General features: G+C 44.5%; 1 protein-coding gene across 1 annotated transcript in view; it reads left to right on the top strand.

Annotated features, from left to right (window-relative positions):
* Positions 1-5,146: 5,146 nt before the first annotated feature.
* Positions 5,147-26,198, top strand: part of LOC122920659 (solute carrier family 22 member 6-B-like) — a 72,663-nt gene continuing 51,611 nt past the window's right edge. The window contains exon 1 of the mRNA XM_044270332.1: positions 5,147-5,618. Coding sequence (XP_044126267.1) covers positions 5,244-5,618 — 375 coding nt within the window. The 5' untranslated portion in view covers positions 5,147-5,243. The remainder of the gene's footprint in view (positions 5,619-26,198) is intronic.

The following is a 26,198-nucleotide window of genomic DNA, read 5'->3' as shown; positions in this document are numbered from 1 at the left end:
TTGTCACCACTCCTTTCAGTGATCCTGTTTGCCCACTGTTATATTGTTGAATGTGGTGAATACTGTTATATGCATGTTTCTCGCCTGTCTTTCAGGTTGCCGCTTCCAGATGGGCGGACCCTCCATGTTTCGCCGAGGACGGGCAACGTTATAGCGTGGGGGTATGTAGTGTCCCACTAGGTAAAGGTGGGCACTGCACAGGTTAATGTGTTTCATTGCATTAAATGTCATGTGTTTGTTTTCCCTGTATTATCTGGGTGTCAGGCCTGTCAGGGTGTAGTTTAGCCTCCCGGACGTTAGAGCGAGCTGGGGAGCCCTAGTTATATATAGGAAGGCCCAGACAGGGAAGGGTTAGTTCATTCCAGGGGACTAGAGGAGTTACTTCGTCCACCTGAAGCTCCTGAGGCTAGGATTAGCTCAGTAGAGACACCCCAGTTGCAGGACAGAACCTCCTGGGAGAAGCCCACAGTCAATCACCAGCCAAGTGAGGAAACTCCAGGGAAAGATAAGTAACCCTGATGTGCAGATGCAGTAGGAAGATAGAGTAACCAAGGATTTAAGCCACCCTTTAGGCATCCGGGCCTTGGGATAGAAAGCCAGACAGGAGTTCTAGAAAGAACAGTGTACACTAATTCTGAGGAAAGGTACAACCTGCTTCTGAGTGCATTGTGGATTTACCCTCTGCGTATCTTGCATAATTAATACCTGCCATTTTGTGGAGAAAGCCTACTTGTGAAACTGTGATTTGAAGGACTGTGTTATCACCTGCTGTACAAAGTTGGACTGTTCAGTAAAGTAACGTTTGGTTCACTATTCTACCTGTGTACCTCCATCATTCCAACTACCAACCGGTGTGCCACCGTCAAAGGCACTGGCGTCACGAATCCAACAGGGACCTTGCCCCAGGCACTCAAAATACCCGTAACATCCAGGGCACCTCATCCACCATCAGGCCTGGTCCCTACATACAGAGTGTGCCCCAGAGGAACCGTGTCTACCTCTCCTTCACTGCCACGTGCCTGCCCAGGGTTCTCCAATACAGTGAGTAACCCTCGATTGCCCATAACCGTGACCTCACTTCGCTATACCCTGCAGGTCTGGCGTGTTGCAAATATACAGTCTCTTTTAAACTTATATCTACTTCTACAGACAGCCAAGGCCGCTACATTATCATTGTCTGTCTAATCAATAATCAGCTTTACACTATAGCATCCATATATGCACCTAATAAATCACAGCTTCACTTCCTTCATCGCTTCTTCAACAAACTGACACAAATAAGACAGGGGTTTTTAATACTCTGCGGCGACTATAATAAAGTTATTGACACTACGATTGACAAGACACTCGTGGACAGTAAGGACAGAAACTTCTCATTAACAGAGTTATTGCACAAAGAGGAGATTTTTGACCCATGGCGCATATTCAATGCATTTGAAAAAGACTACTTTTTTCTCAAGCCCCCATAACTCATACTTGCGCATAGATATGGTATTAGTGGATAAAAGATTACTATAAAATATAATTTCATCAGATATCGGTACCATAACTTGGTCCAACCTCTATTGCCCCTACCACTATACTCAATAACCTACAATGCTCTGCCTCACAAGCCCATTGGAGACTTAATAATTCCATTTTGAATAACCCTGAATACTTACCTCTATTCCGCACTGCTCTGCAGGAATATTTTACTCTTAATAACTAATCTGAGGTCTCGTTGTCCACGATCTGGTGCGCTCACAAAGCGGTCATGAGGGGTATCTTTCTAAAATACTCTGCTTTGGAAAATAAACATGAGCACACATGGCCTAGGGAAAGCTGAGAGAATGCAGCGAGCGCCTTCTCACATAGCTGATCAGCACAATGTACAGCGCTGTGCTTGCTAAGCTACTGTCACGGCCATGGTCATGGTCGTGACTCCTGAACCGCAGGCTGTTGCCTGCGGTTTGGTTGTTCAACTACAGGTGAGGGCCGCTAGTGTGTTGCCTCACTTGTGGTTGCCGCGGGCAACAAGTTGTTTTGTATTGTTGCAGTATAGCAGCCTGAGCTGGTGCTAGGCAGCTTGCTGCAATGTGCATGCGGTTGCACCTGGCAACCTGTCTGTTAGGTGTGTCTTTTGTATGTCTGGTGTGCACAGGGTTTTGTTATATGTGCACTTTACCCTTTAACTGGTTTCACTTCCCTGGTTGGTGTTGGAAGGGTTAATTCCCTCTCCTGTGTGTGTCTGTGTTGGGTGTGGCCACTTTGGGCTATAAAGCCTCTTTGGAGATCTGAAGCTGAGGGGTTCTTCAGCCATGCTTTGCTGGAGACATCCTTCTAGTAATTCACCATCTGCCAGTGGGGGCCACTCTTGTGGTCATAAGTTTATGTGATGTTCACTTGATGTTTTCCTTTGTTATTTGGTGCAGCTATGGATCTGGGTTCCTGTGTGTGGATGTGTGTGTGCTGTGCTCAGTTTGTATTGTGTGGACATCAGCTTGCCAGCACAGGGATCCAGTCAGCAAGGCTGTGGCAGGTGGCGGGAACTAGTGCAGTTCACCTGCCATATTCATAGGTCTGTTTGTGTTCCCTTCTTCCTTGCAGCTTGGCCAGTGAGACTCCTGTTCCTCCGTATTCAGAAAGAACAGGTCGTCTTACCCTACTCCTAGTTCAGGTATCGGCGGAGGGTGAGTAGGGATCCGAGGTTCCTGAGCATGGGCCCTCCTACCTTCAAGGTCGGCTCATGTAGCTAGGAGTTAGGGTCAGATTAGGGATGCGTTAGGAGGTGACCTGCTCCCTAATTCTGTCGTCCTGGCCGAGCAGCCATTAAAATCTCCCGTCATGGCACGGCTGAGGGTTTTCCCCATCCTCAGCCATGACAGCTACGAGAAGGCTGTGGCGCTCACAGGAGCGTAGTTACCTTGTCAAACGGCTGATTGGGGGGGTCCCAGTTGTAGGACCCCCCAATCACATACTGATGACCTATTCCGAGGATAGGTCATCAGTATCAAAATCTCAGAAAACTCCTTTAAAACATTGGGTTTGTTTGGGATATAAAAAGGATGCCTAAGGGTACTTTCACACTTGCATTGTAGGATTGCCTGCCGGATCCGGAAATCCATATGCAAACGGATAGCATTTGAAATGCATTAAAACTCAGGATCCGTCGCTCCGGTGTCATCTGGAAAAACAGATCCGGTATTAATATATTCAAATAGAAATGAATGCCGGATCCGGCAAGTGTTCCAGAATTTTGACCTGAGAAAATACTGCAGCATGCTGAGGTATTTTTTCCGGCCAAATACCGTGAGAGTGACTGAACTGAAGATATCCTGTTGCATACTGAACAGAATGCTTTCCATTCAGAATGCATTAGGATAACACTGAAGCGTTTTTTTCCGGTATTGAGACCCTGTGACGGAACTCAATACCGGAAAACTTTAACGCAAGTGTGAAAGTACCCTTAGAGGTGGTCTTATTTATATGTACAAATACATTTCTGGTGAAGATAATGAACTGGTACCTGATTTATTCATTTTAACTCCTTCTACTCCAGGCCAGTTTTCACCTTCCTGTCCAGGCCTATTTTTGCAAATCTGACATGTGTCACTTTATGTGGCAATAACTTTGGAATGGTTTTACCTATCTAACCGATTCTGAGATCGTTTTCTGGTGACACATTGTTATTATTTTTTCATGTTAGCTGTACATTTGGGTCAATATTTTTTTTCCTTTATTTAGTAAAAAAAATTACAATTTACAGCAAATTTGGAAAAATTCTCAATTTTCTAAATTTGAATTTATTAACTTTTAATACAGATAGTAATACCTCATAAAATGGTAATCAGTCAACATTCCCCATATGTCTACTTTATGTCGGCATCATTTTGTTAATGTTTTTTTTTTTTTTTTTTTTTTTTTTTCTTTTAGGATGTTAGAAGGCCTAGAATTTTAGACTTTTGGAAACTACACCTTTCAAGGAATTTAGTAAGGGGTGTACTGAGCACTTTGACCCCACAGGTGTTTTATGGAGCTTAGAAACACTTGGTTGTGAAAATGAAAAAATTCAATTCTTCCAATAAAATGTTACTTTAGACCCAAATTTTTAATTTTCACAAGTGATAACAGGAAAAAAGCACCTCATAATTTGTTACCCATTTTCTTCTAAATATGTTAACAACCCAGATGTGGTCATAGAGATGAGCGAATATTTAAAAATTCGATTTGGCTGATTCACTGAATTTTACAAAAAGATTCGCTGTATCACAAATTACTTTGTCACAAAGTACATTTCTTTGTAAGTAGTGGTTACAATGACAGGGAGTGGCGATTGTGTCATTCTACCCCTCAGATGCCGTGTTCAGAGCTGATCGCAGCATCTAATATCAATAATCGGGTGTAAAAAACAAAACAAAAAAAAACATACTTACCTGATCCACTTGCTCACTCCGGGCCAGTCGCCATCTTGCTGGAAGATCTGGTGTGAAATCTCCCGGCCCGTTGTGAGCAAATGGATCAGGTAAATATAAATTATTATTTTTTCTTTACACTATTTACACTAAATCTATTCGCTACCACGAAGTACAAGGAACTTCTGCTTCATGGCAAATCAAATTTATCCTGAAATGGGGATGAAGACGGTGCAGATACGCTCCGCAAATGTACATGTACGGCGCTGGGGCTTAAGTCTCGCCCCTCTTCGTCGTACAGCGCTGGTCGTCTACAGGTTAAGGACTTTACAAAAGACCAGGAGACATTGTTTACGTGTGGAGGCATATCAATTTAGACATCAATACAGGAAAGGATTCTTCACAGTTAAAGTAGTCAAACAATAGAATGCCCTGCCCCAAGAGGAAATAATGGCAATTTTTAAAAAGGACTTATATTGTGGCAATTGACATTCATTGTCATAATTAATCATTGTCTTATAATTGATCTGAGAAAGGTTGAACTTGATGGACCTGTCTTTTTTCAACCCTAGTAACTATGTAACTATGTATTAAGTTGAATTCCAGCAGTCACCCTACGTATTGCCCTTTATCCCTAATTCAGTAGAAAATACTTTTTTTCTCCAAAGGTTAATTTTATTACCTGGTAAAAGTTTAACCCATTGGTCAGGTGTCTTCACGCCTACAAATGCACTGCGCTCTTATATCTTGTCATTGTGCCATCCACTGACTATGTAAATAGTCATGCTTTTTGCATCAAAGCTTCAATGTTCATGGTATTTTATGTGGAGATTGTGAACTGTGTGATCAGCCATGGCGTTTCAGGAGATCTTGGAGAGAATAGGTGGCATGGGACGATATCAGATCATTCATGTCATTCTTCTGGCCTTGCCAGTTTTCATGTTGGCTAGCCACAATCTCATGCAGAACTTCACTGCTGCTATTCCAAAACATCGATGTAAACTTAATGAATCCTGGGAAGAAGGTAATTTTACTGGACCTTGGTTACATGCTCATATTCCGTTGGAGTCAAATGGGAAACTCTCTAGCTGCTCAAGATATACAAACCTCCAACTCAATCTACTGAATTATAGTCTTACAAGCAATACTAGTGGCTTACAGACTGAGATATGTGCTGATGGCTACATGTATGATGACAGCGAATTTTCTTCAACTATTATAAACCAGGTGAGAACTTTAATTCTTTATTTATTGTCCTGTCAATTCTTCCTTCCAACCTTCCATTTTCTCAAAAAAAAGAACAGGTTGTTTTTATCAGTTTTACTTTAGAAAAATACCTACTTGTGATTTACTTTTTGAGCTGTCTAGTGAAACATAAGTAGAGATGGAATGAGACTAATCTGCCCCCCTCAGATAATAAGTTATAGGCCCCTTACCTAACACTATAGCCATGAAACTGAGGGGCACTTATCACATTGGAGGAGCACATATTACATCATAGCGTGTTGTAACTTCCTGGCTTAGCTGAACATGCATGTTTTTTAATAAGGAGAGAAAAAAGCCGGTGGCTGATAGCTCTTGCAGATTTATACACCTTGTGAACAAAGGATACTGAAATCCAACATGCCAGATCCTTTTTACCATGAATGACTACAATCAGAGAAGATAAAACAAGAGAGAAAAAACAAGAGAGAAAAACAAGAGAGAAAAAAGAGAGAAAAAAAGAGAGAAAAAACAGGAGGCAGCGCCTCGTGTGTAAAACCGTGTGGTATTTTTATAAAAACCACCAAAGCACTGATTGCGCTTACCGTGTTTGGTTGTGAGAAGGCACAACTCCTCTGGATCACTTTAGCTGGTAGTAAGGCCCGTCCAGCTTGCGGGGGTGACTGCTGCTGCCTAAGTTCTTGCCGGTAGCCGTGGAGTACGGTGTCCGGAATTGGATAGTGGTGGATGGTGATAAAAAAAAAAATATATATATATATATATATATATATATAGAACCTTAACGGCGCTGCTGCAGAAGACAGGACTCAGGTGGATAAAATAAAGTTGGTTCTTTATTAATAAAAGTCTACGCGTTTCTGGGGCGGACTGCCCCCTTCATCAGGACAATGGGTCATCCCATTGTCCTGATGAAGGGGGCAGTCCGCCCCAGAAACGCGTAGACTTTTATTAATAAAGAACCAACTTTATTTTATCCACCTGAGTCCTGTCTTCTGCAGCAGCGCCGTTAAGGTTCTATATATATATATATTTTTTTTTTTTTTATCACCATCCACTACAATCAGAGAAGAGGCAGGAGAACTCGTAGACTGAGAATTTAAAGTGGCCCTGGAAAAAAATATATATAAGTGTCCCCACTGTGTAGTCTAGTCCAAACTGATGAAAGTCAGGGCAAAACAAGTAGGCGGGGCCAACAGTAACATTGCGACACATTATACCGCCCCAGCAGAGCAAAATACCAAGTTATACATGATGATCAGTTCACCACTCCTGAGCGTTCCCATGTGCACGGATCTATACTAAGCAGGTCCAGCAGACAACAAAGAAAGGAAATCCAGAATCTGGGGGGAATCCATTTCATAAAAGCTTCTTTTGTTGAACAATCCATAAAATACTCCATAGTCAAATTTCCCCTCATGGAACAACCGACACATTCGGACTAGACTTAGTTCTAACTCATGATTTACAAAACTGAATAACACATACCAGCCTCACTATTAGGGGCATCACATAATCACAGCTAGGAAAGAACAAAAATGTGGAACGGAATCATACCCTCCCTATGTAGCAAACAATACTAGGATAAGAAATATTGTTGTACTTGCAGTTCAATGTCCAGGTGCTTGTCCAGACCCTTTGGGTGCCTTGTCTGTGAAGTTCATAAGTTTCTTAGTATAATTACCACCTCTCAACGGACAAAAGACACATTCTATTCCCTGAAATGTATAACTTGAAAAATCCCCTCATGCACTTCTGTAAAATGTTTAGTGAGGTAAAAAACATTTACCTTGTTATTAGTCGCATCAGAAATATGGCGTCATATGCGCACCTTAAAAGGGTTATCATATGACCAATGTAGAAATTTAGTACATGACAATCTCTTTCTAACAAAACTAGAACCAGCCCTGTACCTCACATGGGTCCACATATTCCCCCATTCAATGCTCTGCAAAGTTAATATCAAGCTAGCAGCTCAAGGGTAGTGTTAAACATACCTGATCTGCAAAGTTCGGTCCGTACTGAATTTTACGAGTTCAGGTACCGTACCCGGACCCGAACCTGAACTTTGCCGCAAAAGTTCAAATTCAGTGTTCTGGCATTTAATAAAACTTGGTGAAAGGCTGCAGAGCAACCAATCAACGAGCTTTTAAACTGTAGGCACTTCACAGCCATGCCTAGTAATGTATACAAAGGAAAAAAAGAGATAATCCCATGTCAGAAACTCAGTTTATTAATTTAGCACATAGTACAACTCGTTTCGGGTGACAAGAACCCCTTCATCAGGTATAGCAGTCTGTACCTGATGAAGAGGTTCTTGTCCCCTGGAACCCGTTTTACTATCTGCTAAAGTAATAAACCGAGTTCCTGTTGACATCAAAAGCTGGTTCTTTGCGTCGTGGGATTATCTATATTTTTTCCTTTGGATCCATTTGCCTTCTTGGGTTCGCAAAAAACTGAAGCCGCCCGTGTTGGCTTCTGCAATTTGAGGAACGGAATGGGCGCCGGCAATAGCGCCGACAAGAATAGGACATGTTATATTTTTTTAGCGAGGCCGTTGAATGGAGCCACGAATGCGGACAGCACACGGAGTGTTGTCCGCATCTTTTCCGGCCCCATTGAAGTGAATGGGTCCACATACGGCCGCCAGAACGGCGGCTCGGATGCGGACCCAAACAACGGTCGTGTGCATGAGGCCTAAAGCTGACCTACAGCAGTCAAGAAAATGGCTGAGTTGTTATGGAAACCTGGAGTAAAACTAAGTGTATGTGGAGACTAAGTGCCTGCGAGCTTCTATTGGCTGATAAGGGACATGTGACCGTGTGTATGGCAGTTAGGATATGAAGAGAAAGACTTGCAGGGTTGTATTGGCTAATGCAGGTCAGTTTTTGGGAATCTCTCAGGAACGGTACGTCCTAGAGAGCTGTGAACCCCACAAGATTTCTTTCCAGGTAGCAAGGGATGTGTATACCAAGTTTTGTTGAAATCGATGGTTGCATTTTTGGGTGACTGCGGAACATACATGCATATACAGTATACGTCCTTCTTTATGTATATATATATATATATATATATATATATATTGAGCTGCAAGTGCAACAATATTTCTTATCCTAGTATTGTTTGCTACATATGGAGGGTATGATTCCGTTCCACATTTTCTTTCCTAGCTGTGATTCTGTGATGCCCCTAATAGTGGGGCTGATACTTAAGGGGAATGTGTTATTCAGTCTTGTATGTCATGAGTAAGGACTAGGTCTAGTCTGAAACACGTCAATCATTCTGTGGGGGGATATTTGACTCCTTGGTCTATGGACTATTGATGGATTTTTCAATAAAAGATACTTTTATAAAATGGCATCCCCCAGTTGCTGGATTTCCTTTCTTTGCCCAATAACACAGTGCACCACAAAATACTGCTCCAGCGGCAAAAAATATCTCCCCAAAACTGCCAGTGCCAGCTGCCAATTTCTGTCCTACTACTCCAGTTTGCCTCAGGATGGCAATACAATTGAATTCAGGGGTCAGGAGGGGAGTGTCAGATCATTACTTACCAGTCTGGCCCTGAAAAGACATAGAAAGCATACACTAGCGAATCAATTCTAAACTAATCAGATGAATCACATACTTCACAAAAATTCTTCTGGCAAACAAATCTGTTTTTTGTTTCAATTTGGATGAATCAGGCAAACCGGAGCCCGCCATTTTAATTTTAAAATTCAGTACATTAGCGAGGGGAATAGGGCAGGAAAGATTAGAACAAAGGATGACATGACCCTGGGTGGGACATCATCCAGCAGGCTTGCCCACAGGGCTTTAGTCAGCCTCACAGACAATTAAAAGGGGGTATATTGGCTGGTCTATCAGGCTCTATGCTAGCTCTGAAGCACAAACACCATTGTGAGCTCAGTAAATGGTGTTACAGGAATCCCCGAGGATGGAACTCAATACCGGAAAACTTTAACGCAAGCGTGAAAGTACCCTAGCTTGGTGAATTGAATTACTAGGTAAATGTCAGATTTTATCATTAAGGACAGCATAGGGGCAGTTAATGTACTTTGTGTCTTACAGTCAGAGCTGCTGGAGCTGTTCAGTAATCACATGTATATAAGGTGCTGATCCATAAAGAGATTTTTGTTTTTATGCACAGGAGTCAGCCTTTTGTCGAAAAATCTATTGCAAAGCTTCTGCAGTTCATAACATGTGCACTAAGAATATTTCCCAGCATTACCAGCAGCATATATAGGCTGCGCAATTGAGCCTGTTTCTTTCCAAAAGCCTGTTGCAATTTTTCTACCATTTCATACTGTGCAAATAAGCATATTTTAGGTCTGAAGTATATAGTTTGGTCACACCCAGGGGACGTCCATGTCCATGTATAGAGGCACTACTTTGGCACAGTATGGTGGTATCACCAAACTTTAAATAGCCCTCCCAGTGGTATCTCTATAGTCTGTAGTTGGTGACACCCCTCTGTAGTACTGTCATCTGATGGATAACCGTCCACATAAGCAGTCTTGATTATCATTTACTGGTCCACAATCCTCTGTACGGCCAGCACCACCTCAATTTAATGTATAGTAACAGTGATCGATGCCTTCCACCAATGCCAGTGCAGCTCTCATCTGGATAGGAGCCAAACAATCAAGAGCGAATAGCTTTTAGTGGCTTCTCACAAACTGTTAAATGACGCCAGTGCTGGGCTGTATCAGCACATCAAGTGCAGGTTTATTCAGTCTCGTTCCAGGATTAATGATACAGCGCTCCATAAGAAAATACATTGATATGATAGTTTTTTTTAAATCACATTGTCATGCTCTAAAAGGGACAATTAATTAATTGAATTAATTTAATTGATCGCCCAACCATATATTGGACTCTGTCCAAGTAAAATTTATTTTCTAAAATATGAATCAAAATTGCCAAAAACTAATTGACTTTTGTTTAAAAAAAAATTTAGAATTGTCTTTCTTGTCCTCTAAAAATTGTCTTCCAATTCCAGTTCCTTAACAGTTGTTTAAATTTTTTTCCTGCCCTCTAAAAATTAATGAAAATTGTCTTCAACTTCCAAGTGTTAACCAGTTGTTCAAAATTGTCTTTCAAATTTCAAATTTGTCCTCCAAAAATGGATGAAAATAATCAGAGTTCTAGGTCTTCACCAAAATTCTAGAAGCAATAACTTTTTTATTTTCTGTTGACTGAGCTCTATGAGAGCACATTTTTTTAAAGGATGGACTTTATTTTGGTGAAATGATAGCAATTCTGTCCTTGTTTTTTTTTTTGTGGTTTACTGTGCAATATAAATGAGATGTTAATTTTCTCCTGCTTGTTGATACGATTACTAGAGATGAGCGAATCAAAGTTGACGAAGTGGAATTCAATCCGAATATCAGGGTAAATTGAATTCGCACAGAAGCCGAATTTCCTCATGCGTCGTGGTAACGATTTTTTTCCTAAAATGGCTGCTGCACATGTTAGAACATGGAGCAAATAACTCTAGGTACAAGGGATCACCCACAATGCCATGCATGCAGCCAATCAGCAGCCAAACAGCCCCTGTGATGTCACAGCCCTATAAATAGCCTCAGTCATCTTGGATTCTGCAATTTACCAGTGTACTTAGTGCAGGGAGAGACGGCTGCAGGCGCTAGGGACAGTGCTGGGAAATACTTTATTGTGCTGAAAAATTGATTTAGATGTTCAGGGATTATTCAAGGTGTAGGGGAAGGATAGGGAGGCATCATCCACATATAAAAGGAGAACAGGGTCCAATAGGAGAGTGTACAGCCCGGGTAATAGGAACGAATCTATTACAGCTTGCTGCACTAATTGGAGATCCAAATTGCAGTTATACTGCTGATTTTAGGTGGTTTGCACTATATGATACATCAGTAATTCCAGCAAACCTTGCTTGTTATTGGGGTGCAAGTTCTGTGTGATACAGCTATTTACAGAGTGTATTAATAGGAAATATATACGTACTTCCTATTAGCCGTTCTGCATTGATTTTAGATTGTTTTGCATTCTTTTGGGGGTGTATTAATAGGAAAAAGAATACATCTTAATTGCCATTTTGAGGTGAAGTTACATTGTACTACAGCCATTTACAGGGGGTAATAATAGAAAATATATCTCCGTCCTAGTAGTCATTCTGCTGTAAATTTTGATTATTATTTTTTTTTGAGGGGGGTATATTAATAGGAAAAAATATATGTCATAATCGCCGTTCAGTGGGGAAGTTACATTGTACTACAGCCATTCACGGGGTGTATTAATGGGAAATATACATGCGTCCTATTAGCTGTTCTGCCTTGATTTTACATTGTTTTAAAAAATTTTAGAGGGTGCATTAAAAAAATGATAAAAAAGTAATAAAAATATATATGTCATGAGTGCATAAAAAAAAAGTAATAAAAAGTATATGTCATGATTGCCGGTGAAGTTACATTGTACTACATCCATTTACGGAGTGCATTAAAAGGAAATACACGTACATCCTATTAGCCATTCTGCAGTGAAGTGTGATTGTAATATTTTTTGTGGGGGCTGATTATTAGGAAGAAATATGTCTTAATTTCCATTCTGCGGTGAAGTTACATTGTGCTACAGCCCAGCCATTTACGGGGTGTATTAAACGGAAATATACGTACGTGCTATTAGATGTTCTGCAGTGAATTTTTATTGTTATATTTTTTTGGGGGGGGGGGTGTATTAATAGGAAAAAGAATATGTCTTAATTGCCGTTCTGCAGTGAAGTTACATTGTACCTTCCTTTTTTGGGGTGTAGTATTCTATTTTTAATTTAATTCTTTTATTATACAGTATGTGAGACAGACAGGTGACAGGCCCTTCAACGGGAATGGGCAGTGGCCAAAATGTTTCTGTTGCAGGCAGAAGTAGCAGCAGAAGAAGATGGGGGGTGGCAGGAGGAGTCGCAGCGAGAGGCCTGCGCTCCCAGTGTCATCTAGCGGATGTGTCTTGACCAGCAACCCAGCAGTGCTTGAATAGTTGACTCAGTCTTTGACTTTGTCGCAAGTGACATCAGACACCCCCAGCCAAGAATCGGTGTGTTACTCTGACAAGGCGCTTAGTGGACATGACCCGGGAGCAAGCCCTGTGCCCCCATCCATCCTGAACCTGCCTCTGTCATTTTCTGTTGCCTCAGCGCGAGAAGTATTATATGCCGTAGGCTTGACTCTACTTTTCAGCAAGGACTAGTGTTGCGCGAGCATGCTCAGCCGAACACTCATTTTACTCGAGCACATGCGATGCTCGGCACATAGCGTTGTTAGGCCGAATACCGCATGTGCTCCAGCACGATGCTCGAGTCTTCTTCCCGCAAGTTTGTTGCCTGCTACGCAACCAATAAACGTGGAGGTAAGTGCTGCCATTCACTGTAATGATGTTGGCTACTGGCATTACAGTGATTGGCTGGCTAGAACGCATCATCCCATGCTATATAGTACCCGAAGACACGTGTTCGGCTCAGTCTTAGTCAGGGAGAGCTGGAGAGCAGAAGGGAGAGATAGTGTAGGGAGTGAAAAAGGAATATTTTAGCTTTTATACTTGTTATAGACCCAAAAGTTCTTTTAACCACTTACCGCTACGCTAACGCCGAAAGGCGTCATCTCTGCGGCGCTCCCAGGCTACGCTAACGCCGATTGGCGTCATCTCGCGTGAGCCGAGATTTCCTGTGAACGCGCGCACACAGGAGCGCGCGTTCACAGGAACGCATAGTGCACAAGTTCATCTGCAGCCTGCCGGCCGCGATCATTGGCTGGCAGGCTGTAGATTTTTGAATCGTCCAATGAAATGGTTATGTCAGACGCTATTTTGAAAATAGCGTCTGATATAACTGCTGCCTGGTCCTCTGGTGGTCCCTTTCGCTTGGATCGACCACCAGAGGACACAGGCAGCTCAGTAAGTAGCACCAAACACCACACTACACATTAGATATTACCCTGTCATTTATTAACCCCTTATTTAGCACCTGATCACCCATATTAGACTCCCTGATCACCCTGATCACCCCCTTGTCCACCCCCCTGTCATTGATCACCCCCCCTGTAAGGGTCCCTCATCCCTGCCAGGTAGTTAGCTACTTGCTAGGTAGTTTAGCGCCCACCGCACCGCACCGCAGTCACCGATTAGTCGCTGATTAGCGTCATCGCTGTCGCTAATCAGCACTAGTACTATATAGTATCTGTAAGTGATCAATACTGATCGCAATCAGATCTATATAAGTACATTAGGGTCACCTTAGGTTCTACAAAAAACGCAGTGTTCGCCCAATCAGGCCTGATCTTGTGCGCACACTTGCGTTCAGTCCGCCCCGCCGCAGTGACAGAATTTTTTTTTTCTGATCACTGCAAAAACACCGTAAAATCGCTGCGGCGCTATAAAGATCACTTTTGAGCTTTTTGGATCTTTATTAGCGATCGCAGCTTTACTTCGCAAGCACTCCCTTTTACTAAGCAGGTTTGTTCTTTTTCCCGGGTAGTCTCAGAGGAATACCCCCTAAATTTAGTGAACCCAAAATGTCAAACAAGGGGTATTCCGCTGAAGAGGCCTACAGGATTCTGGCCGTGATGGATGAAAGCGATGGGGACGCCTCATCCGCTGAATCCAGTGGTTCAGAATATGAACCTGTAGACAGCAGTGGCACTCTAACGGCTAGTGAGGATGACGAGGTAGAGGTCCCTGCTGCGGCCAGACGTACCCGATCCCATGTAAGAGTTCTGCCTACCCTGCATGATGATCCTCATTTGCAGCAGAGTGGTGCTAGCTCTGATCTTGTTTATGGTGCGGCATACACCAGCAGCGCAGCACAGCCTGGACCTTCTACCAGCACTGCCGTATTCCCTGGTGAAGTGGCGAGCACCAGAAGGGCAGTTCCAGCTGGTACGGTGGCACGTGCAATAACTCCCCTGTCGCAGCCACCGCGTTCACAGGCCCGTAGAACCCTTAGTCTCCCAGAGGTGCTGGCAAATCCTAATTGGCAATCCCCTGATTCCGCCGCACCCGTATTGCCCCTTTTCACCGCCCAGTCTGGAGTTCGCGTGGAGACGGCTCATTTAGGATCGGCCCTTCAGTTTTTTGAGCTGTTCTTCACCGCAGATCTCTATGACCTAGTTGTGGCAGAAACCAACCGCTACGCCACACAGTTTATTACCGCCAATCCGGAAAGCTTCTATGCCCAGCCTTTCCGGTGGAAACCAGTCACCGTTTCCGAGTTTAAATTTTTTTTGGGCCTTCTCCTCAGCATGGGTCTAACTAAAAAAAATGTATTGCGGTCATATTGGTCTAAAGACCCAATACATTTCATGCCCATGTTCTCTGCTGCAATGTCTAGGGCACGTTTTGAGGCCATCATGTGCTTTATGCATTTTGCGGACAATAGCACCTGTCATCCAAGAGGCCACCCTGCTTATGACCGGCTCCATAAAATTCGGCCCCTCATAGACCATTTGTCATCCAGATTTGCAGATGCGTATACCCCTAATCAAAACATCTGCATAGACGAGTGCCTAGTACATTTTACCGGGCGCCTTGGCATAAAACAGTACATCCCCAGCAAGCGCGCCCGGTATGGGGTCAAACTGTATAAGCTCTGTGAAAGGGCCACAGGCTATACATATCGTTTTAGGGTCTATGAGGGAAAAGACTCAAAACTGGAGCCGGTCGGATGTCCTGACTACCTGGGGAGCAGTGGCAAGATTGTCTGGGACTTGGTGTCACCCTTACTCCACAAGGGGTACCACTTATACGTGGACAATTTTTACTCAAGCGTGGCCCTCTTTCGGCACTTACATCTAGTTGGAATTCAATGCTGTGGCACCGCGCGACCTAGTCGCCGGGGCTTCCCCCAACGGCTCGTTAGTACCCGACTTGCACGGGGGGAGAGGGCTGCCTTGTGTGACCAAGAACTGCTCGCGGTGAAGTGGAGGGACAAGAGGGACGTTTACCTTCTGTCCACCATTCACGCAGACACGACTGTCCAAATTGAACGGGCAACTGGAGTCATTGTGAAACCCCTCTCTGTCCACGACTATAACCTTCACATGGGAGGGGTGGACTTCAATGACCAGATGTTGGCTCCCTATTTAGTTTCCCGCAGAACCAGACGCTGGTATAAGAAGGTGTCTGTTTATTTGATCCAATTGGCGATGTACAATAGTTTTGTTCTCTACAGTAAGGCTGGGAGAACAGGATCCTTCCTAAAATTCCAGGAAGAGATCATTTCGGAAATCCTGTATCCAGGAGGGTCTGTGCCCCAAGGCCCTGATGTAGTGAGCCGGCTACATGGCAGACACTTCCCGTCTGTCTATCCTGGTACCCCAACTCAACGTTCCACAAAAAAAAGATGTCGTGTCTGTAGCAGGGGTGGAATAAGGCGTGACACCACCTTTTTTTGTCCTGACTGTCCTGACCAGCCTGCCCTATGCATAGGGGAGTGTTTCCGCAAGTTCCACACTCAGGTACACTATTAGCATACGGATTGCGTACACAGGACAGGCACACAGGGGTCTTAGGGCCCTTTCACACAGAGCTGCCACAAACCTCTCCTTTCACCTGGGACAAAGTGCATAATGTACTTCGCCACATCTCTGGGCGATTTGCGCTTTGCACATTGTCCCATGGGGAAGGAGAGGTTTGTTCAATAAAGGTAAAAAAAACAAAACAAAAAAAAAATCACCGGTAAGCAAAAAAGTTATTGTTCTGTTTCAAAAGTTTATAAAAGTTAATGTTAATAAATTTATTGCGTTGCGGCCTGTTTTTTTTTTTTTTTTTTTTACCTTCTAGGTGGACCAAGCGATCAAGCAGCTGCAGCACTGATGTGCATTCTGACAGAAGCATTGCGCTGCTGTCAGATTACACAAAAGTCAGTGTATGCGGCGCTGCAAGACGAGATTTCTCCTCTGCAGTAACAGATACGTTTGCCAAGGCATACGAGCTGAGGAGGAGGCGGCGTTCCTATGCTTTGGCAAACACTTTGTATATATAAAAAAATATAAAAAATCCCGGCAATGATTTATTCATCCACATCGATTGATGTGAATGGAGAAATCGGGTTTGCCAGGGCATACGAGCTAAGTGGGTATGGATGTTGGGCGGAGCTCCTATGTCCTGGCAGACGCCTTTCCCCTCCTTTTTTTTTTGGGCAGAGATTTTTTCATCCACATTGATCGATGCGAATGAAGAAATCTGTGCCGCTCACTTTTTTTCTTTCAGCCCAGAGGCTGAACGGGAAAAAAAATCTCATTACCTGTATGCTCAATATAAGGAGAATAGCAGAAACTCCTAATGCTGGCCATACATGTAATGATTGCGGAGACCCTCAAATGCCAGGGCAGTACAAACACCCCACAACTGACCCCATTTTGGAAAGACACCCCAAGGTATTCGCTGAGGGGCATATTGAGTCCATGAAAGTTTTAAATTTTTCAAGTTAGCGGAAATTGAGACTTTGTGAGAAAAAACTAAAAAAAAATCAATTTCCGCTAACTTATGCCAAAAATGTTTTTTTCTATGAACTCGCCATGCCCCTCATTGAATACCTTGGGGTGTCTTCTTTCCAAAATGGGGTCACATGTGGGGTATTTATACTGCCCTGGCTTTTTAGGGGCCCTAAAGCGTGAGAAGAAGTCTGGGACCGAAATGTCTAAAAATGCCCTCCTAAGGCCTCATGCACACTGCCGTGTTTCACGGCCGTATGCGGGCTGTGGAACCGCGGCCTGGATCCCTCCTGAGAGCAGGCGCGCACGGCGTCACTGGTTGCTATGACGCCGTGCGCTCCCTGCTGCCGCCGCTATGCAGTAATACACTGGTATGATCTATACCAGTGTATTACTGTACTGTGCCGGCAGCAGGGAGCGCACGGCATCATAGCAACCAGTGACGCCGTGCGCTCCTGCTCTCAGGAGGGATCCAGGCCGCGGTTCCACGGCCCGCACACGGCTGTCAAACACGGCAGTGTGCATGAGGCCTTAAAGGAATTTTGGCACCTTTGCGCATCTAGGCTGCAAAAAAGTGTCACACATGTGGTATCGCCGTACTCAGGAGAAGTTGGGGAATGTGTTTTGGGGTGTCATTTTACATATACCCATGCTGGGTGAGATAAATATCTTGGTCAAATGCCAACTTTGTATAAAAAAATGGGAAATGTTGTCTTTTGCCAAGATATTTCTCTCACCCAGCATGGGTATATGTAAAATGACACCCCAAAACACATTCCCCAACTTCTCCTGAGTACGGCGATACCACATGTGTGACACTTTTTTGCAGCCTAGGTGGGCAAAGGGGCACACATTCCAAAGAGCACCTTTAGGATTTCACCAGCCATTTTTTACAGATTTTGATTTCAAACTACTTCTCACGCATATGGTCCCCTAAATTGCCAGGGCAGTATAACTACCCCACAAGTGACCCCATTTTGGAAAGAAGACACCCCAAGGTATTCCGTGAAGGGCATGGCGAGTTCCTAGAATTTTTTATTTTTTGTCACAAGTTAGCGGAAAATGATGATTTTTTTTATTTTGATTTTTTTCCTTACAAAGTCTCATATTCCACTAACTTGCGACAAAAAATAAAAAATTCTAGGAACTCGCCATGCCCCTCATGGAATACCTTGGGGTGTCTTCTTTCCAAAATGGGGTCACTTGTGGGGTAGTTATACTGCCCTGGCAATTTAGGGGCCCATATGCGTGAGAAGTAGTTTGAAATCAAAATCTGTAAAAAATGGCTGGTGAAATCCTAAAGGTGCTCTTTGGAATGTGTGCCCCTTTGCCCACCTAGGCTGCAAAAAAGTGTCACACATCTGGTATCGCCGTACTCGGGAGAAGTTGGGGAATGTGTTTTGGGGTGTCATTTTACATATACCCATGCTGGGTGAGATAAATATCTTGGTCAAATGCCAACTTTGTATAAAAAAATGGGAAATGTTGTCTTTTGCCAAGATATTTTTCTCACCCAGCATGGGTATATGTAAAATGACACCCCAAAACACATTCCTCAACTTCTCCCGAGTACGGCGATACCAGATGTGTGACACTTTTTTGCAGCCTAGGTGGGCAAAGGGGCACACATTCCAAAGAGCACCTTTCGGATTTCGCAGGCCATTTTTTACAGATTTTGATTTCACACTACTTCTCACACATATGGGCCCCTAAATTGCCAGGGCAGTATAGATACCCCACAAGTGACCCCATTTTGGAAAGAAGACACCCCAAGGTATTCCATGAGGGGCATGGCGAGTTCCTAGAATTTTTTATTTTTTGTCACAAGTTAGCGGAAAATGATGATTTTTTATTTTTATTTTTTTCCTTACAAAGTCTCATATTCCACTAACTTGCGACAAAAAATATAAAATTCTAGGAACTCGCCATGCCCCTCATGGAATACCTTGGGGTGTCTTCTTTCCAAAATGGGGTCACTTGTGGGGTAGTTATACTGCCCTGGCAATTTAGGGGCCCAAATGTGTGAGAAGTAGTTTGAAATCAAAATCTGTAAAAAATGGCTGGTGAAATCCTAAAGGTGCTCTTTGGAATGTGTGCCCCTTTGCCCACCTAGGCTGCCAAAAAGTGTCACACATCTGGTATCGCTGTACTCAGGAGAAGTTGGGGAATGTGTTTTGGGGTGTCATTTTACATATACCCATGCTGGGTGAGAGAAATATCTTGGCAAAAGACAACATTTCCCATTTTTTTATACAAAGTTGGCATTTGACCAAGATATTTATCTCACCCAGCATGGGTATATGTAAAATGACACCCCAAAACACATTCCTCAACTTCTCCCGAGTACGGCGATACCAGATGTGTGACACTTTTTTGCAGCCTAGGTGGGCAAAGGGGCACACATTCCAAAGAGCACCTTTCGGATTTCGCAGGCCATTTTTTACAGATTTTGATTTCACACTACTTCTCACGCATATGGTCCCCTAAATTGCCAGGGCAGTATAACTACCCCACAAGTGACCCCATTTTGGAAAGAAGACACCCCAAGGTATTTCGTGAGGGGCATGGCGATTTCCTAGAATTTTTTATTTTTTGTCACAAGTTAGTGGAATATGAGACTTTGTAAGAAAAAAATAAAATAAAAAATAAATCATCATTTTCCGCTAACTTGTGACAAAAAATAAAAACTTCTATGAGCTCACTATGCCCATCAGCGAATACCTTAGGGTGTCTACTTTCCGAAATGGGGTCATTTGTGGGGTTTTTCTATTGTCTGGGCATTGTAGAACCTCAGGAAACATGACAGGTGCTCAGAAAGTCAGAGCTGTTTCAAAAAGCGGAAATTCACATTTTTGTACCATAGTTTGTAAACGCTATAACTTTTACCCAAACCATTTTTTTTTTTTTACCCAAACATTTTTTTTTTATCAAAGACATGTAGAACAATAAATTTAGCGAAAAATTTATATATGGATGTCGTTTTTTTTTGCAAAATTTTACAACTGAAAGTGAAAAATGTCATTTTTTTGCAAAAAAATCGTTAAATTTCAATTAATAACAAAAAAAGTAAAAATGTCAGCAGCAATGAAATACCACCAAATTAAAGCTCTATTAGTGAGAAGAAAAGGAGGTAAAATTCATTTGGGTGGTAAGTTGCATGACTGAGCAATAAACTGCTAAAGTTGTGGAGTGCCGATTTGTAAAAAAGGGCCTGGTCACTAGGGGGGTATAAACCTGTGGTCCTTAAGTGGTTAAGGACTATTGTTGTGTGTGGCAGCAATATATATTTTTAGTGCAACCTGCGCTAAATTGCTAAAACTTTTTAGAGACCCAAAAGTCCTTTTAAGGACTATTAAGTGTGGCAGCAATATATATTTTTTGTGCAACCTGCACTAAATTGCTAAAATTTGTTAGAGACCCAAAAGTTCTTTTAAGGACTATAGTTGTATCTGCCAGCAATATATATTTTTAGCGCAACCTGCACTAAATAGCTTGGCTGCTGCAGACAGCGACATTATCTACGCTACATCTCCTGTGTAACGTGTGCGCAGCCTAAAAAAATCTGTGACATCCAATGTACTTTTTCTGTAGACGGTGTCTGCTGCGGACAGTTACATTACCTGCGCTACATCTCCAGTATAACGTTAGCGCATCCGAAATATCAGTGACATTCAGTGTAATTTTTTTTCGCAGCTGGTGACAGCGACATTATCTGTGCTAAATCTCCTGTGTAACGTGTGCGCAGCCTAAAAATATCTGTGACATCCAGTGTACGTTTTCTGTAGACGGTGTCCACTGTGGACAGTTATATTACCTGCGCTACATGTTCTGTATAACATTTGCATATCCAAAATATCAGTGACATTCAGTCAAATTTTTTTTCTGCTGGTGGCAGCGACATTACATGCACTACATCTCCTGTATAATGTTTTCCCATCCTAAATATTAGTCACAATCATTCAGTGTAATTTTCTATTAGGTGGTGGTGACAACGATATTACTTGCGCTATACCTCCTGTATAACATTTGTGCAACCTAAATATCAGTGACATGAATTCAGTGTAATTTTTTTTCAGGCCGTGGTGACAGCGAAATTACTTGCGCTATACCTCCTGTTTAGCGTGCGCGCATTCTAAATATCAGTGACATTCATTCAGTGTCATTTTTTATTAGGCGGTGGAGACAGCAACTTTACTTGCGCTATACCTCCAGATGCGGCCAGACTAGAGGTGGAGCCTTAGGGGGAAGGCCGACATGACGGGGGGTCGGGTTCAGGAAGACCACTTGTTTCCATGGCCGTCTCTCCTCTCCTCCCCTTTCCTCCTCTTTCCCTTTCGGCTGGGAGTTAGTGGGGGGGGGAGGCTGGAGTTGGGGATCAGGGATTGGTTAGGTTGAATGTGGGGGGTGGGGTTAAATAGGTAGCATTGGGGGGAGAAAGGGGCCATATTGGGGAAAAAAAAAATCTGGAAAGTGTCCCGCCCACCCGTTATTGGTACGAGGCAAATTTCTCTTTATTATGGTCATGGGTGTAGTCGGGTGAGGTTGGTGGTAAAGTACAGGGTTAAGTTGGCTCGATGGTACCATTGTCACGGCGGCTGCTGCGGGGGCAGGTCCTTGAAGTCGGTGTTGTTCTATGATAATGAGGATGGGAGGGCTCCGTGGTGGGCCTGGACTCCCAGTTTGGGCCGAATGGTTGGGGGATCATTCAGTGGTGCTTCCGGGCTGGTGAGAATGCCTGGGAGCAAGGTGGCACTCCAGCGGGGAAATTTTTTGGATTTTGGGGCTTCAAGGACCTCCCCATTACAAGGAATCGGTTATATATATATTGTTATATATACTGTGATATACTGTTATATATATCTTACATGTTGTATTGTTTAATAAATGGCTGCTGTGGCCAATCAATTCCAGTCTGGTGTCTGTATTGTTTTTAAGGTGAAAGTCCGGAAGAGAAGGGTGGGGGTAAGTTACTTGGGTCCAGGTGGGGAGTGAGGTTTAGCGTAGGAAATTTGGGTCGCGGGGATTCGGGGTCGAGCAGGAGGTAACCCGTACCCCCGTCATGTATAACATTTGTGCAACCTAAATATCAGTGACATGAATTGAGTGTAATTTTTATTAGGCGGTGGTGAAAGCGACATTACTTGCGCTATAACTCCTGTTTAACGTGTGCGCATCCTAAATATCAGTGACATTCATTCAGTGTAATTTTTTATTAGGTGGTGGTGACAGCGACATTACTTGCACTATACCGCCTGTTTAACGTGTGCGCATCCTACAAATGTCTGTGACAGTCTGTGTACTTTATTTGCGCATACACTTACAAAACCTGTGCTGCTGTACGTGTGACATACTTGCAAGCATATATACCATTTAATATGCGCAAGGCGAGCAGTAAGGGACAGGAAAGTGGCCATGCTGCTGATGGTGCACGCAGAGGCCATGGGCGCGATGAAACTAAGCCTGCTGTCAGACCACAAGAAACACACTCATCCACGATACCTAGCTTCATGTCCCAGTTTGCAGGGCAGCACAGGACACCACTCGAAGTCACACCAGTGCGACTAGGTGGTTAGTTGGATCGCAGCAGATAATGCTTTCAGTCGGTTAAGCAACACCCTATCTTCAACAAAGTCCAGTCTCAGTAGCCAAGAGTCTGGTCAACAGAATCATCACCCTGATACTCCTTCCACCCACCACGGAGAGTCTTGGCAAACAAGTGATCCCACACTCGGATATTCCGAGGAGCTGTTTTCATCGCCATTCCTTAATTTGCGCCTCTCGCCAAGCCCACTTGAAGAGGGACATGAGGAGATCTTGTGACCTGATTCCCAAACTCTGGAGTGTCCACAGTCAGACGAAGATGACGGTGGGTAATGGCAATTAGTGTTTCACGAGGTAGATGATGATGATGAGACACAGTTGCCAATAAGTCAAGCGCAATTAGTGCCTCAAGAGGTTTATGATGAGGATGAGACACAGTTGTCAATGATTGAGGTTGCTGTTAGGTCAACAAGTCAGGAGGATGACCAGAGTGAGGAAATGGAAGAGTAGGTGCTGGAAGAAGAAGTCACAGACCCAACATGTAAAGGTGGCAAGACGAGCGAGGACAGCAGTACAGAGGGTAGGGATATGCAGCACCGCACCAGGCTGGAAGAGGCAGTGGGGTGGCAAAAGCGAGAAGTTGGGTCACAACAAACAGTCCCGCAATCTACCTTGCCAAGTGGTAGGTGTTCTGCAGTCTGGCGCTTTGAGGAAAGTGCGGACGATAAAAGAATTGTCATTTTTAACCTGTGTCGTACCAAAATGAGCAGGGGTGTGAACACTAGCAACCTCACCACCAGCATGATCCGCCACATGGCATCAAAGCACCCTAATAGGTGGGCTGAACGCCTGGGTTCACAACCAGAGTCTGTCGGTCACACCACTGCCACCTCTTTCCCTGTGTTACGTGCTGGCCAATCCCCTGTCAAAAATGCAGGCCCGGATGCCTCCCGCTATGCACCTGGACCTTCGCAAGCACCATCAGCTTGCACTTTGACTTTTGTGTCCCAGCGCAGCATACAGATGTCTATATCCCAGGCCTTTGAACAAAAGCGCAAATACCCAGCCACCCACACACAGACCATAGCACTAAATGCGCACCTTTCCAAATTGCTGGCCCTGGAAATGTTGCCATTTAGGCTTGTGGACACTGAGGCTTTCCAGAGCCTGATGGCAGCGGCTGTCCCGCAGTACTCTGTCTCCAGTCGGCAATATTTTTCACGGTGTGCAGTCCCAGCCTTTAAACTAGCATGTGTCCCATAACATCACCCATGCCCTGACCAACGCAGTTATTGGGAAGGTCCACTTAACGACTGACACATGGACAAGTGCTTTTGGCCATGGATGATACATTTCCCTGACGGCAAACTGGGTGAACATTTTAGAGGCCGGGAGCAAGTTGGGATGGCAAAGGTGCTACCGACGCTAAGGATTGTGGGCTCTACTTCCATCAGGGTTTCCGCCACCACCTACGTTAGTGGCTGCAACCCCACCTTCTCCTCCTCCGCCTCCTCCTCCCCTTCCACCTCTGAATTATCATCTTGCAGCACCAGTCAGACATCAATCAGTAGCTGGAAGCAATGTAGCACTGCAGTAGGGAAGCGGCAACAGGCCGCGCTTAAACTGATCTGCTTAGGTGACAAACAGCATACCGCCGCAGAGCTATGGCAGGGTAAAAGGGACCAGACTGAGCTGTGGCTCTCGCCACTCAACTTACAACCAGGCATGGTTGTGTCTAATAATGGCTGTAACTTGGTGGCGGCTTTGGAGCACAGCAAGCTCACACACATACCATGCCTAGCCCATGTGTTCAACCTAGTGGTTCAGCGGTTTCTCAAAACCTACCCCACTTTGCCTGAGCTACTGGTGAAGGTGCGCCGCATGTGTGCCCATTTCTGTATATAAAGTGCAAGTGCTGCCAAAAGTGCAAGTGTGCCCAAGTCATCGACGGTTTCCACTGGTCTGGCAACGCTGCAGCAGTGCTTGCAATTAACCAGCTCACTGACTGTTGTGCGACGTGAGCACACGCTGGAACTCCACGTTCCACATGTGGGCCCGGCTTTGTGAGCTGCAGAGGGCAGTAGTGGAATACCAGCTGCAACATGGCTGTTGCCTTTCCAGTCAGCTTTCACTTTTCACAAGCAACGAGTGGGAATGGATGTCTGACCTCTGTGAGGTTTTACGCAACTTTGAGGAATCAACACAGATGATGAGCGGTGATTATCAGCGTAATTCCACTTCTGTGTCTACTCAAACGCTCGCTGCTCACAATTAAGGCAGACGCTTTGCATGTGGAAGAGGTGGAAATGGGGGAAGACAGTGCACAGGGTGATAGCCAGACCACCCTCAGTTCATCTTCTCAGCGCAAATTGGATGATGAGGAGGAGAAGGAGGAGGAGCAGGAGACGGTTGCCTCTGCTACAGAGGGCAGTACCCATGGAAATTTTAGTCCATTTGTTCAGCATGGATGAGTAGAAGAGGAGGAAGGGGATAAGGAGATTGAGAGTCATCCTCCTGATGAGGACAGCGAAGCCTTGTCTGTTGGGACTCTGGCACACATGGCTGACTTTATGTTAGGCTGCCTTTCCCGTGACACTCGCGTTGTACGCATTTTGGCCAACACCGATTACTGGTTGTTCACCCTTCTCGACCCCCGCTACAAAGAGAACTTCTCATCTCTTATTCCTGTGGTGGCGAGGACGAGCAAAATGGTGCAATACCAGAAGGTCCTTGTGGAAAAATTGCTCCAAAAATCTCCAGCTGACAACGCTGGCTGCACAGTACGCAGTTCCTTGGCCAACCGGGGATACAAGAGGAACACACAGCAGTTCCAACAGAGGCAGGACAACACTCTCCAAGGCCTTGGACAGTTTTATGACACCCCGCCAGCACCCTCAACCTGATGCGCGGCCTAATGTCACAAGGAGGGCAGCAGGCCCTCGCCCATAATGTTTTTGAGGGTCACCAGCAGGCCCTCAACCATAATGTTTTTGAGGGTCACCAGCAGGCCCTCGCCCCTAATGTTTTAGATGGTCAGATCACCAGCAGGCACTCACCCCTAATGTTTTAGATGGTCAGATCAGCAGCAGGCACTCGCCCCTAATGCTTTAGAGGGTCAGCTCAGCAGCAGGCCCTCACCCCTAATGTTTTAGAAGGTCAGATCAGCAGCAGGCACTCGCCCCTAATATTTTAGAGGGTCAGCTCAGCAGCAGGTTCTCACCCCTAATGTTTTAGATGATCACATCAGCAGCAGGCCCTCACCCCTAATGTTTTAGGGGTATGTAGAACAGAAGGTGGGCCAGTCCTGGAGCCTGTTGGTGTCTGCCAGTGCATGTCAGCTCCGAGGTGTTGAGCTGTAACTATGGTCAATGGCAATATATGTTCTTTATGGCCCACTGGGTAAATGTGGTTCCTGCCCAGCCACACCACCAACTTGGCCAGGTGATGCCGCTTCTGCCTCCACATTCTCACGCTGTTGGTTTTGCAACAATGTCCGCCTCTGCCTCCTAATTCTCCACCGTGTCCATAGCCTCCACTGGAGGGACAATTCATGGTGCGACCTCCAGCATACATCATATGCAGGGCACGG

This window comes from Bufo gargarizans, chromosome 10 (genome assembly GCF_014858855.1).
Source record: "Bufo gargarizans isolate SCDJY-AF-19 chromosome 10, ASM1485885v1, whole genome shotgun sequence".
Taxonomy (NCBI): domain Eukaryota; kingdom Metazoa; phylum Chordata; class Amphibia; order Anura; family Bufonidae; genus Bufo; species Bufo gargarizans.
This window is presented reverse-complemented; position numbering and strand designations above follow the sequence as displayed.